The sequence below is a fragment of the Ziziphus jujuba genome, chromosome 6 (genome assembly GCF_031755915.1).
Source record: "Ziziphus jujuba cultivar Dongzao chromosome 6, ASM3175591v1".
Taxonomy (NCBI): domain Eukaryota; kingdom Viridiplantae; phylum Streptophyta; class Magnoliopsida; order Rosales; family Rhamnaceae; genus Ziziphus; species Ziziphus jujuba.
Window position 1 is genome coordinate 21,304,521 of NC_083384.1, and position 14,976 is coordinate 21,319,496.

General features: G+C 30.6%; 1 protein-coding gene and 1 long non-coding RNA gene across 2 annotated transcripts; both read right to left on the reverse strand.

Moving 5' to 3' along the window:
• Positions 1-8,851: 8,851 nt before the first annotated feature.
• LOC132804335 (uncharacterized) lies at positions 8,852-10,614 on the reverse strand. The gene is made up of 3 exons (XR_009639472.1): positions 9,251-10,614; positions 9,101-9,168; positions 8,852-9,010 (listed from the first exon to the last, which is right to left on the reverse strand). It is a non-coding gene; the product is annotated as an uncharacterized LOC132804335 (long non-coding RNA).
• An 861-nt stretch (positions 10,615-11,475) lies between these two features.
• On the reverse strand, positions 11,476-14,675 carry LOC107435406 (serine/threonine/tyrosine-protein kinase HT1). The gene is made up of 3 exons (XM_016047014.4): positions 13,256-14,675; positions 12,541-12,996; positions 11,476-12,030 (listed from the first exon to the last, which is right to left on the reverse strand). The coding sequence occupies exons 1-3, from the start codon at positions 13,991-13,993 to the stop codon at positions 11,746-11,748; spliced, it is 1,479 nt and encodes a 492-aa protein (XP_015902500.2). The 5' UTR covers positions 13,994-14,675; the 3' UTR covers positions 11,476-11,745.
• Between the last annotated feature and the right edge of the window lie 301 nt (positions 14,676-14,976).

The window sequence follows — 14,976 nt, forward strand, 5'->3', positions numbered from 1 at the left end:
TTCAACATTCATAATTATTAGAAACAATAAGATTTACAATTAAAGAGATAAGAGAACAAAATAAAAACTAGTGGAGAAATCCTCCAAAAGCTCTCTAAATCGCGGCCTTCTTCTCTAAGCAAACCCATGTTTATGCTTTCTTTAAGCTTTCCAATTGATTTGCTAAAACTCTAAGACTTTAAAACCCTAAAATCCTTAAGAGAACTTAAAAAACTCCCAAATTTAGTTTGTTCCTATTCGGCCTCCTAAATGCTCTTAAATAACTTTATAAACTTCTATATCTTCATTTAATGAAGTGGGGGCTATATGTATAAGATCTTGGGAAACTTTTTTTCTCTTTATTTTCAATGTGGCAGTCATGGAAGATACCATTTTTAAGTCATCAAGAGAGTTGGATGAATTTCATGTGTAAAAAGGAAACTTGATATTACTTGCTCTCCACACTTTTCCTTTTCTCTAATTCCATCTAAAAAAATTATTAATTAGTCTAATTTACCCTTAATGAAGCATGTGCCTGATTAATGGATAAATTAACCAATTATCACTAGTTATCCTAATCGTGGCCCTTAAATTACCTTAATTCCCTCTCTTAATCAATGGTGGTGATTTAACTAGAATATTCCTTTTTATAAATTCTAAATTTTAAATAATGATATCTTTTATCAAACAATGCATGTTTTGTGAAAGCGTAATATATTTTTAGAATTTTAGTCAACGCTTTAACTTCAACATCGCGGCTTTCTTTTTACAAAAGTTTTTTTTTTTTTTGGGGGGAGGGGGCAGTATCGCTTAATTAGTATCACTAATTTACTAGTTTTGCGAAAAGAAAGTTTTAATGCTTGTCTTTTTCTATATATCATTCACTTTCTTTTATTTTTAAGTCACTCAATCAAAATACTAGAAGGATGGAGGAAATAATTTTGTCTTTGTCCCTGTTTTCTTTTTTTAGTTAAAATTGCTATGTATCTAATATTAATAGGAATTGAAAATTGTTTTTTGTCTATTTTGGTGGATATACATGTATTTATTATTGGTGTTTTATTTGATAACAATAAATTTCTAAATTGAAGTTTAGATAACAATAGGAAATTTTTTAAATTTATACATTCTATTATATGTCGTATTAACAATTTTTCAGTCAAGAATTCTCTAGTTAAGAATTTCTACATGATAAGTGTTAAAAATTACTACATTTATCCGAGATTTTAAATTTTAATTCAGATATTAATTATTACTTTATTCAATGATTAAACTTTTGCTACAGGCGTATGATTGATTTAAAAATGAGATTCCCCTTATAAGTGTTTACTCATTTTTTAGCCTAATATTTTTAGTAAATCCTAATTTTATATTTTTTTTAAAAAATTGTATGAGTTTTTAGAAAAATTCCTGCGAAACAGTTAACTTTTTGTATTTCTTTATTATTGTTCAATTTTTTCCCGATCCTTTAACAAAATAATTTTTATACTTATTTGTAAAATTATAATATTTATTAATTTTACATAATACTTTTTGCATTTTTCGTTCAATAGTAATATCTTTTAATTTTTTAATATGAATTCTTTAGATATTGGATTTAAACCCCTCAAACTATATAGTACTGTATTTCGGTATCTCTCAGGAAATTTTTGCATATTAAAATGACTATTAATGCCCCTGTATAAGCCTTCACGTGAATTCTTTCGTTTAGGAGTTGTTAAAAATGGAAAAGGCCCTCACGCCGCAATAATTCAAGACTTGTTTTTTTTTTTTGCTTTGTTTTTTTTTTACTTTTTTATTTTTAGTTTTATTATTATTATTTTTTTTTTTTTTGAAGGAAGGAAAATGCGATCAGAAAATGTAGAACGAGACAAACATGCTCAAATGGCTATAGTTTTGAACGCATTCATGCAAATTACCCTTTTCTTAATCTTGACAGATCCGATTGAACTTACTAAAAGGGTGGACGACATTAATTCATCAAACATTCTACTTTCCGTTATATTGTCCTATTTTTTTATTTTTTTTTTTGAAAGAGTTATATTCTTAATTGAAAGTAATTTTTTTTATTCTTTCCCTTTTTGATTATTACAACAATTATAGTCCAAATAAATAAGATGTGTCTTAAATCTAACGATATTATAGTTGTCAATGTGAGGGATACTGCCAATTAAACCAACCTTCGCTAACTAATTGAAAGTAATTGGAATGGATAGATCCAAGCAAGTGGAGAAAAACCTTCAATTTCTTTTATTTATTTATTCGAATGATAGGACTCGACCTTCTACGAGTTTTGCCCATGATGACGTTTGCTAGTCTAACAACATTAAGCAGATTATACCAGCAGCACCAAGTCAAGAACACTTCATCTTTATTAACACTATTCATCAAATTATTATTTTCCAAATTTTTTAAGAATACTTAGTTACACCACAAGATTCACATGTTAAGTCTAAAATATTGATGATTTTATTCTATATTTATAGCATAATATTTATTAGTTTGTGTTAATTTGTTATGGAAAGATACTTAATTATCTATTTTTCTTAATCTATATGAAAGAGGAAGAATTTCAAGAAAAAAACGATAAAAATACATTCCTTGGGTCGAATTATGGGGAAGCAAGATTTGAGTTCGAACAGACTAAGCATTGAAAAAATTCCAAGAAGATTCCTTAAATATTTCATAAAGATTATGTCAAGAATTTCATTGTAGAAGTAGATATCACATGAATCCTCACAATCTAACAATTTCAAATATCACATTTTTTCAGATTTTGAGGTGCGAGCAAAAATATATCATCATTTAAAGTTTGGAATTTATAAAAGGAATATTTTAGTTAAATATTCATCATTGATTAAAATAGGAGATAGGCAATTCAAAGGTCAAGATTTGGACAAATGGCAATAACTGATTAATTTATCATTAATGAAGCACGTGTCATGTCACATGCTTCATTAAGGGTAAATTAGACTAATTAACTATTTTTTTTAGAAGGAATTAGAGAAAATGAAAGTATTGGGGAGCAAGTAATATCAGGTTCCCTTTTTACATATGAAATTTATGCAACTCTCTTGATGGCCTAAAAAAGGTATCTTGCAAGAGTTCCACATTGAAAATAAAGAGAGAAAAATTTTTCCAAAGTTCTGTATATATAGCTCACACTACATTGAAGGAAAAATTTATGAGCTTTTAGGAGTTAAATAGAAACAAACCAAATTTTAGGAGTTTCTTAAGTTCTCTTAAGGGTTCAGGATTTTAAAGTTTAAGGTTATGAGAAATCAATTGGAGAGCTTGGAGGAGGCATAGAGACGGGGACTTGCTTGGAGAAGAAGGCCACAATTGGGAGAGCTCATGAGGAGGATTTTTTAAATAATTTTTAATCTATTCTCTTTTCTCTTTAATTGTGAACCTTATTATGTAATAATTATAGATGTTGAATTTATTTTTTTCATGAACTAATTTTCATAGCTAGAGCTATGATGTAATCCTAACTATGAAGGTTTAATTACTTTAATATATGTTGAATTTTATTTAATTAGTAATATGTTTTGTTAATAAATTATTGGTATGCTTAATGCTTTTATAGGTTAGAAGAAAGGAATGATTTTAATAATATTTGAGCTTAGAAAATGATAATATTATGGATCTTCAATGATTTACATGAACGCATAATTGATTAGAAAATAGTTATATCTCATGCCATAGTATTTGCTTAATCTATGCTTAATGAATTTGCATTATCTAATTTATTGGCCGGAAAGAATAAATTAGGTTATGTGAATATTATCAATTGTGAATAGAAAATACTTTTGATTAATTTTGTGATTGAGTGTGGTTAACAAAATTACTAGTTGATTAAATTCACATATTTAAGTAATTAAATTGAAATATTTAATGGTAAAATAAAATGCCTTAGTATTCATAATTATTAATTTTACTCCCTCTTTACTTGAAATTGATCTAATTTTAATTGATTGCTTTTATTTAATTTAGTTTATTTAATTTTCAATTGTCATCTTAATTTTTAGTTCAAATATTACCGAAACCTAGTTATTTTTAGCACTTAATTCTTAATCCCTTGGATATGGCAACCTTATTTTTCCATTTTATTACTTGAAATGATTCGTGCACTTGCGAGTTGATTTTATATATAACTATACATTACCAAAAATTATCAATACAATTCGAATATCCAAAATTATCAAAACAAACTGAAAAATGAGAATGTATCACATAATAATGCACTTCTATAATAAAAACCAATATACAAAAATCCGAATACAAAACTCAATCCAAGAAAATCCAGCTTAACCTTTTAATTTCAAATATGTAACTCCATTTCCTACTTAGTTTTCAGCACTCCACTACACCTTAACTACTACCTATAGGTGTTAGATAAGGAAGAACGAGTACGAATATTAAGTGAATGGGTTTTAAACATCCATGCAAAATATCAATCACCCATTATAGCAAAAAGAATATACAACATATTATAAGTCATGAGATTTAGTCATGCTATGCAATGCAATGCAATAGTTGCCAAATTCTTGTGAACCAATAGAAGTAAAATAGTTCATAAGTAAAATCATAAATAAAGCCATTTTTATGAAAATCCATATCTCGATCACTTGTACAAAACAAATCCTTACATGTTGGAAAGTAAAACCAATAACTCTCTTGTAATCTATGGGAACATTTGTTCACCTAGGACAGATTTCATTGCCTTCAATTCATGGGAAAGAAAGATATTTCCAAATCAAATTAACATGATAAATCAAACCATAACCATATCTATATCTATTCCATATCCAGAATCATAACCCTAACTTTAGTCATTGGTGATAAAACCAAATCCAGATTGATATGAGCCTAAGCAAGCTAACGTAGATTCGAACAAACTAAAGCGCGATTCTCTAATTGATTTAGGTTCTTATTTAATGAATGACGCCACAAAAAGGTCGTGGAATTACCCTATTGATAAGTTAAAGATTGAATTTTAATTCTCAAGTTAGAAAAATTCAAAGGATAGTTGTTAGAGAACCAAAAAGTTTAAGTCTCACAAGTATTAAATTTTGTTAAAGATCAAAAGTTATTGTATTAATGAACTTGGAGCCTGTTTATAGGCTAAAATACATGCAAAAATGATAAAAAAAAATTTGTCCAAAATAACTTCCTAAACTGAAAACCCTAAATTCTAACTTATTTTGTAATTTAAATTTCACTAGTCAACTCCTTCATAGCTTAGGAAAGTGACTAATTACATAAAAACTTAAGATTAGAAAACTATTTAATTTTCCAACCAAAAATAATTAAAAACATAATAAAATTAAAGCATGTTTGGCCATTAGATTTTAAAATAGTTTTTTGTTTTATAAAACAGAAAACAGTTTCCAAAACAAAAGATTACCTATTTGGCCATCATTTTTCAAAAATAATTTTAGAAAACAAATTTTTTTAAAAAAAAAAAAAACAAAATTTAGAAAACATTAAAATGATGTTTTTCTGTTTTCTGTTTTTCAGTTTTGAAAATTATTTTCAAACATCGCTTGCCAAACACCCTTTATTTTCAAAAAACAAATAAAACAATTTTTTTTTATTTTTAAAATAATATTTTGAAAACTGAAAACTGAAAACATGGCCAAATAAAGTCAAAGGTTTTCTAAAATCAAAATAAGACTATAATAATAAAACATGATGATTAAGTAACTTGGTGATCAAATAAGAATAATAAAACATGATGATTAAGTAACTTGGTGATCAAATAAGAATAATAAAACATGATGATTAAGTAACTTGGTGATCGAATAAGACACCTAATTGGTCTAAAAAGGAAACAAGCTGATTTCTTTCTTTTCAAGCCATGTTGGATAGCCACTTAGATGCCACATGTTCAAAGATGCTATGTCATCAAAGTGCCATATCATCATGCTATAGAGAAATTACCAAATTACCCCTAACATTGTTTCCCTTCAAGTTTTCATATCCACAGCCTTCAAAATGCTCAATATTGTTGCTAATTTTTATTTTTCCTTAGCAAAACTCTTTCATTCTTGATTGATAAGTACTTCCCGGATAAGACCATTCAATGCTACTTTTAATCTCTTTGCATGAGCTCTAGTAATTGGTCTAGTTGGCAACTTGAATGGCTCAGGACTCCATCTTTGAGTGCGCCCATGATGATCCTCACCATAGGTATTAGCCTTGCATGTCTCTAGTTGGTGATCAACTTCGAGATCACATAAGCTCTGTTTATCTACCTAGGGGATCAATTGGGAGCCATATGACAACCATATCTCTAGGTGTTATGGTCAAACTAAGTTTAGAGATCATAACCAATCGGCTAAGAAACTCGATGTCACAAAATCGTATGCACAATTGATTGAGTTATCCTCCAGATTATCCTAACTTTATCAACATTCTCAAAAATAAAAAATAAATAACCATAATATGGCCGAGGAAGCTCCAAGCCAAATCCATAATCAATATTCATAAACTAGACTTCAGGTCTAAATCATAATCCAATATTACACTGAGTAAACTTCAGCTCTATACCTAATGATAAGATCCCTCTCGGGGTCCTGGGACACCCAAAGTGCTCTCATTTAAGGAATGTCTAATGAAATCTCTACCGAAGTCCTGATAGAATCTTTTTAATAAAATTGGATACTAATTTAAAAGCAGTTTAAGAAATACAAAAGAACAATTGCAAGTTATCGAAAATGCTCAATATAATTTATATATTAGAAATAATGAAAGAAAGAATACATAATATCATCAGAGTCGAAAGAAAAGAACAATACATTAGCAATGGAATACAAACAACAAAGATGCTTGACATGATGTACGTAACCATGAGAGGACTCGCCTCAAAACCCTTTCGGGAATCCTAAATGATCCCACCTAGGGAAGTTTCATTGGACATCCCTAAGGAAAACCCAATGGAATCTCACCTAAACTAAAGGCAAACCAACATATGCATATAAAATAATACATTGATATATATGAATATGTCACAACAGCATGAAAGTTTGCAACTACAGTCAACAACTATAGCCCATTATACTACAGACTATTACCACCCATACATAATATGTCACTACTATATCCAAATTTAGATAGGAGCATTGTAAGAGTATTAATAAATTTAAGTTATACAACTTATGTGAATTAGTCTAGATAGAAAAATAAAAATAAACGAAGAGAAAGATAAATACAACTACTGTTGTAGGATACTGTAATGAACAAATGATGAACTAGTTAAATTGTTAGCTTATTGCTTGGGCCTAAGAGAGCAAATTAAAAACAAATAAAACATGAAATAAAGATATTTTAGTGAGTTGCATAATATTATAAGAAAATAACATTTTATTTTGTAAGTCATTGTATCAAAACCTTACATTACTACTCTTTTGAAAAGTTTCCCTTTCAAAATTATTTCGTCAAAATCCAAATTTATAACCCAAAAATCATTTATCATATACTGAATCATAGGTAGGATTACAATATAGTAGCATAACTAAAATCAAAGTATAATTCAGTTAAAAACAATTGAATATGATCAAGGAATTATCAACACAACAAATATAATCCAAGTTAATTAATTAATAACCATAAGTAGTTATCATAATTAAATATAAAAACCATACATAATTTGGATACCAAATCATTTAAAATCCAACAATTGATATATACGAAAAATAGTATGCCGTGAATAATAAATTAAATACAAACATCACATCATCAGTATGACTCTATAATTGAATTAACATAATTAAATCCATAATTTAATTAATTAGGAATAGATTTCGTGTGCCATATTAACTATGGATCCAAATATATTGTTTTCTCTTATCACGCGGTCAAGAGAATACGCCATATCATCCTCCTATATATACATCTCTCTCATCACATTAATAATGTAGGAGATGTGTATGTCTTCCTATCAAACATGCATCTCTTCCATCACATGAACCAAATAGGAGATGAGTGTGCATATCGTTTTACTATCCAACACACATCTTTTTCATCATACGAACTAGATAAAAGATAAGTACATATATCACCTTCTTGTTCAACATACAACTCTCTTAGCACATGAACCAATTTGAAAGAGTATTGTTTCTTACTTTGGCACAAAAGGTGTATTATGAGAAGTATTTTTTACTTTGAAAGGGTATTTACTTATTTATATTTGTTAACTATTTTTTATTATTATAATAATATTGATATAAGTAAAAAATATAAAAAATAGTTAACAAAAATAAAATAAATAAAAGAAAAAAGAAAGATCTCGAAATTGGATGTTCAAACATGTTGCCACCATCACACCACCATTCAACCCTGCAATATTCAGATGATTAAAGCTCAAACCATCCTCTAGAAATTAGTCTATCTGTGCCATCTTTTTTTTTTTTTTTCAGGTTTTATGGGTGATAATTGATGAAGAAGAGAAGGATAGAATTTTTGAATATTAATGAAGAATTCAGGTATTAGAAAGAGATTTCTTTTGGATTTCTCAGGTAGCAGCAAGGTTGACGGTGGATATGGGAAAGAGCATAGCTTTGAGCATCTGACCTAGGGATGTCAACGGGGCGGGGCGGGGCCGGTTTTTAAAATCCCGTCCCCATCCCCGTATGGAATTTTTCATCCCATCCCCGTAATTTTTCCCGTTTTTTTAGAAGCGGGGCGGGGACGGGGATTCCCCAATCGGTGGCGGTGCGGGGACGGTTTCCCCATTTGTTTTTTTTCATATAATTGATATAATTTTTTTTTTGATAAATTTATATTAAAAAAATTTCTTCTATAAGCAAAATATAAATAAAATGATCAAAAATATAATAAAAATACAATAAAAGATATCAAAGTTTAAATTTATAATTTTAATAACATACATTCTCAAAAAATACAATATAATATAATCCAAATACATAAACATAAAATTTATAAAAATACACATGCACACATAATAAAGTTTTACTTCTCATTTCCTTAAGTCTCCATGAAAGAATGTTCCGTAAGAGTTAGATTGCTACAAAAATAGACAAAAATATTAAATAATATCAAAAAATTTTAAACAATTTAATATAAACATTTTTTGTAATAAATAAATTCAATTTACCTCCTCATCAATTTTTATGTCACTCATAATAGAAGAACAAGCTCCAACATACGGTGAAGAAGATGAAGCTAACAAAAATGAGATTAATTAGTTAACAATAAATACAAAAATTATTTAACACAAAAAAATATAAAATTTAATTTTTCATACCATTAATTTCAGCCCATAACCAATCTTGTGCACACATCAAAGCTAGGAGGAGAAAGGAAGGAATAATCGAATAAGTTTAATTTTAATTTTCAAAATATTAAAAAAAATATTAAAAAAAAAGTAATATATACGGGCCGGGTTCAGGCCGGGGTCTTTAATACCCGGTCCCAGCCCATCCCCGCTTCGGGTTTAAGAGAGTAAGCCCAAGCCCGCCCTATCACCCCGTTTTTGCGAGAAAAAACCACCTTGTTAGGGGCGATGCACCGCAGTTTCAGAGATGAGACGGGACAAATTGACATCCCTAATCTGACCTTAGGTCGCACGGCAGTTTTTCACAAGCCGGCTTAAACCCAAACCTTTACTTGGTAAAAGATATACAAAGCGTGTAAAAGATATACCAAGCGTGATTGGCGCGTGTTGAGGTGTGGCCAAATATTCTGTAATCTTAAATAATAAAATCCGGGTTTGTCATGTGGGATTCCAAACGAGCCATTTACTCCCCAACAAGAGAAAATCTCTCTCGTGGGACCCACATACTCTTTAACAACATATATAGATATATATGCATTTATGAATTCAACGAACAAGCTTAGACCAAGACCTTTTCTCGATGGATGCATAGACCAAGACTTTAGGAACTAACGTGGACTTCTTTTTCCCCACCCTTTTTTGGGATCACGGATTTTTGCCTCTATAATTCGATACAAACAACAAACAAAAACGTAACTTCTCGGAAGAATAAACATTTTATGCCAAAGTATAATGTTTGCTTCTATTCTCAAGACTCTATACCAAATTTGATTAAGTGCGGTCCAGAAGATGCAGGTTTTCAGAAGGACTTTAACCCATAAAGTAAACCTAAATTAAAGACATCAAATTGATATGTTTTCTGAAAAATAAATTTCCAGATAATTAGTGGTGTGTTGAGACTTCGCCATCAATGTGTTTGGTAATTTTTAGCAATTTGACCTAAAAAAAATATTTCAAAAATTTTTTTTATCCTAGAAGGAAAAAGTTAATTAACAGATTTCCTAACTAAGCACCATCTTAAAAAATATTAAAAAAGGAAAACAAAAAAATTAAGTTTAATTTCATTTTACTACTTTTTAGTTTTAAAAATTGCATGTGAATTCTCAAGTTTAAAATGGAATTTAAGATCGCTAATTTCAATTTCTTGTACTTTATTCTAATCAGGTATTTTTTTGCTAATGACCATTCATGGTTAGATGGCAGTAAAATCTGAATAGTTAAAACTAGAATACCTAAACTGTAATGAAATAAAATTGAAGGGGCTAAATTTCATCAAAATGAATCAAATCGTATTTAATATTAGTAACATGGAAGTCACATGGTGTAGAGCATATAACCACCCTAAGCCAAAAAAAAATAATAATAAATAAAAAAAAATTACTATATAATCAAAATCCCACAAATTGAAATTTTGAAAATTTAAATTGCAATATTTTTAATTTTAGAGCCAAAAATGAAAATTTTCAAAATAGAGGGCCCTAAAATTTGATTAACCCAAAAACTTATAGAAAAATAAAAGAAATCTTTCTCATACAATCAAGAAGCTAGCCCAATTGTTAAACTTATCAAAGATACATGGTGTGTTTAATGATTTTAAGATCTCTAATGCTAAAATTAAGATGCAATTTTTGTTATAAAAACTCATCAAACTGGAAGAAAATAGCATTGTAGAACTTATATCATCAGGTCTAATACCATTCAGTTAATATAAATAAGAAATTTATAACATTTTCAGTTGTGAAAAATGACAGTAAAAATATAAAGCCATTCTTTGATTAATCAACTAAGGCAAACCAAACATCCTAAAAATGATAGGGAAAAGACAAATTGTTTTTGGCATATTTGGCATCGCATTAGAGTTGAAATGTTAGATGCTAATGTCAAAACTTGTCAAGTGCACCCTATTTGGCATTACCATAATAGATGCTCAAGAAAAGGTAGAACCAAACTTGAAGGCTCTACGCATCCAGACAGATGACATTTCAATATGCCATTTTCTTTTTCCATCCAATACAAATGTGTGTGTGAATACATTGCTAAGCTTATATTAGGCAATGCTAACATAAAACTATTGTTTTCTTGTTTATTTAGTTTTATATTTTATTTCATTTATCCAATATACAAAAATGCAATCGTAGAAAGCGAAAATGACAAATTTAAAAAAAAAAAAAAAAAAAAAAAAAAGTTAAACAACATTGAAAATATATGTATATATTAAGAAATGATAAGGTGATACATCACCTCTGTCCAAAATAAGCTTAGCGATGTTATATGAAGATCATTTACGTATGTATTTATGTTTGCTGTGTACATAGATGTGTAAAAGCATTTACTCACTTTAATGCTTGTTTGCATACAACCTAACCAATTTGTGACACATGACTGTGAGTAACACTAATAAAAAGGCTTAGAAAAATGGACCAGGTCCTTTTTTCAATTACAATTTACCAGGTTCTACCAAAGATTCAATATAATTTTCGCCTTGGTTTTGGCTTTGACATAGACAAACTATTAGAATTCACAGGACCAAGCTTCTGAATCCAGAGAAGAAGTTTCTTCTTATGATCATGGCCAGTTTGGTTAAGCACAAGACTCAAAGTTCCATCATATGCAAGTGAAGATTCAAATTGTTCTAGTACCTTAACTATCTGCCAAAACTCTGGCCTTTTATCTGGTTGCAAGGACCAACACTGTTCGATCAAAGCTCGCATAGCAGGCGGACAGTCCCCCGGGATATCAGGCCTCAAATTCTAAAAATAAAATAATCAAAATAAAAAAGAATATCAGCATGTTTGTGTTCAAACTTCTCTATCCAATAATATCTACATGATGAGTTTCAAATGAGACAGAAAAACTAAAGACAAATGATATGTTACATCTAACTTCAATTCTCAGTCAAAGAAGAAGCCAAAACCTTGTCTCGCCATGAATGAAAACACCATTTTCTAGTTTAAAAACAAAAAAATTAAAAGAAGTATAATTTCTAAGAACAGAAAACAGCCAAACAAGCTCTAACAATTCTACATACCAATCACCCTACCCTTCTCAAGGCTTATTCATAAATTAGCCAACTCCAGAACAACTTCTCAAGACTGGCATTGAAATCCAATAAACATTGAAACAGAGAATGTATTTATAAATTATTAGTTTCTATATTACCAAGGAAATTAAAAAAAGAATTAGAATGCATCAATTATGTGATATGGGATTTTGATATGGGATTGACTGGAAAAATCAATGAAATTAAGTGAGAAGAATACCTTATTCACTACGGCAAATGCAGCTTGAATGGGGTTCATATCCTCATATGGGATTGTCCCTGCCACCATTTCCCATAAAATTAATCCAAAACTGTACACATCAACTTTCCGCCCATAGGATTTATGCTTGATCAACTCAGGTGCCATCCATCGGTAAGTGCCTGGGTCATCTGCCAAAGAATCACAATATGCCTCCTCGCATGCTATACCAAAATCAGCAACTTTCAGGCGGAAGTCTCGATCAATAAGAATGTTTTCAGGCTTTAAGTCCCTATGAATAACACGTTGTGAGTGAATGAATTCCATTCCACATGCTATGTCCAAGGCAATAACAATTAGCTTCTGTAACGGTAGAGATTTATGTTCGAGTTTGTGCAAGTATGCTCTCAAGGAACCCTCTGATAAATATTCGGTGATGACACAATAAACTGGTGGCTTTCTGCATGCTGCTTTGAACTGTGCCATTATAATGGAAAAAAAAGATAATAAATAAATACATCAGCAAGAAAGGAAACATAAAAGCAGCAACCTTTAACTCATTCAGCATTATCAATTTATCATACTTCTGTTAAGATTTTTGAGTCATGCCCAGTATAGAAACTACATTTACAACTTACAAAAAATAATAATAACAAGCAAAACGGCATGAATTTTGCGAGAAGCATGTTAACATGACCAACATATCAACAGCAGGAAAAGACGAATGCTTGATTACCTTTATGACATTTTGATGGTGAAGACGAGAGAGAAGATGAACTTCTCTGCTAAACTGTTTCTCTAATCGTGCTGCCAAGGCTCCACTTTCGTCATCATCTGGGACCCTAATAATCTTAACGGCAACAGGTTCATCAAAGTAAATCCCATGGTAAAGCCGGCTATGAGCTCCATGAGCAAATTTAAGCCCAAGAAATAACTGTGACATATCAACACTCCATTCATCTGCTGCTTCCACAGCAGTAACCCTTCCACCAGTATGATCAAAATACTTGGCCCACGGCGATTCCTTCCGGTTCTTCAACTTGTTATTAACTTTCATGGAAGCTAGATGCCTGAGAGGGCTAGTACTCGAGTTCCATGCCTTGGATACATGGGAATCCTTGTGGAAAACATTTCCCACAATTCCCTTGTCTATCTCTTTCCTCCTACGGTTGGGAGTTGAGAATCTCTTCCGATCAGATCGAACTTCCTTAAACTCATCGGAAAGTAGAGTCTCCGGTAGAGGTGATAAAGATCTCTGCTTGTTGGTAATGGGATTTCTCTGGATCTGTGAATAACTTGGATTTTCGTTATGATTACCAGGAGTTTCCCTGTTTGTGGGTCTAGAGTTCAACCCCGAAATCCAGTCTATCTGAACAATGAAAGGAACGGAGGCCAATCTTGAAGAGTCCCAACGATGACAAACAGTGTGGGAAAATTTTGTTCTTCTGATCCAAGAGCTAGCGTCTTCCTCCATCAATTTTTTTCCCGTCAATAATTCCTTGAAACACTCCCTTTCAAAACCTCCTGAATCTTCCTCTTCTGCACCTTCTTCTCCTTTTTCTACTGAGAAGAAGGATTGGAAAACAATAGGGAATTCCTACTCAAAACAACACCAGAACCCAAATTTTTTTATTTTTTCCAAACATATCAACAATCCAAACGTGTAAACTAATAAAAATCAAACTTTTCCATCAATAAAATCAGAAAACCATCAATACCCATTGCGTATGAGACTAACAAACTCTAATTTATTTTCACAAACCCATTTAGGATAGATATATACGAGCCCTCAAATAGATAGTGAGAGATAGAGAGTCGCTGATAAAATGAGAGGATACATGAGCTGGAGGGCTCGTGGCCCTGTATGGAAGTACCGGAGAGGAGTTCCGATGGTCACCGGCGGCGGACCCAGTATCTAAACAGTGAGAGGAAGATAGTGAGAGATTTATGAAAAAGAGAGAGAGCGCCGGAGGTCTGAGATACCGGAGACGTTCGCCACGAGGGAGAGGAAGCGCCGGCGAAGGAGATGCGGGTCTGGGAGGAGAGGGAGGTCGCGGGGTTGACAGCTGATGTTGCCATTTCGGAAAAGGAATTACGGTAAAATGAAACTTTTTTAATTGAGATGAAGGAGGAGAATTTAATAAAAAATAATAAAGATTATAATGGTATGTATTGTACTATTCTTATTCTCTTTTCCTAAGAAATAGGTAGCATTCCTATTCTATGCCACATTTTTTTTTTTTAAACAATAAAATTATAATAATATTGTTAAACCAATATTATAAGCATTAATTGGATTATTTATCTATTTTTTATTCTAGATCTATTCAGATTTAAAAAAAGGCTTCCTAGTAATCATCATCCATGTAGGAACTACTTGGTCAGTATACCATTGGCCTATTTTTAAAAAACTTTGGGAGTCCAAACCACTAATATACAGCCTTTGTATTCTTCTCC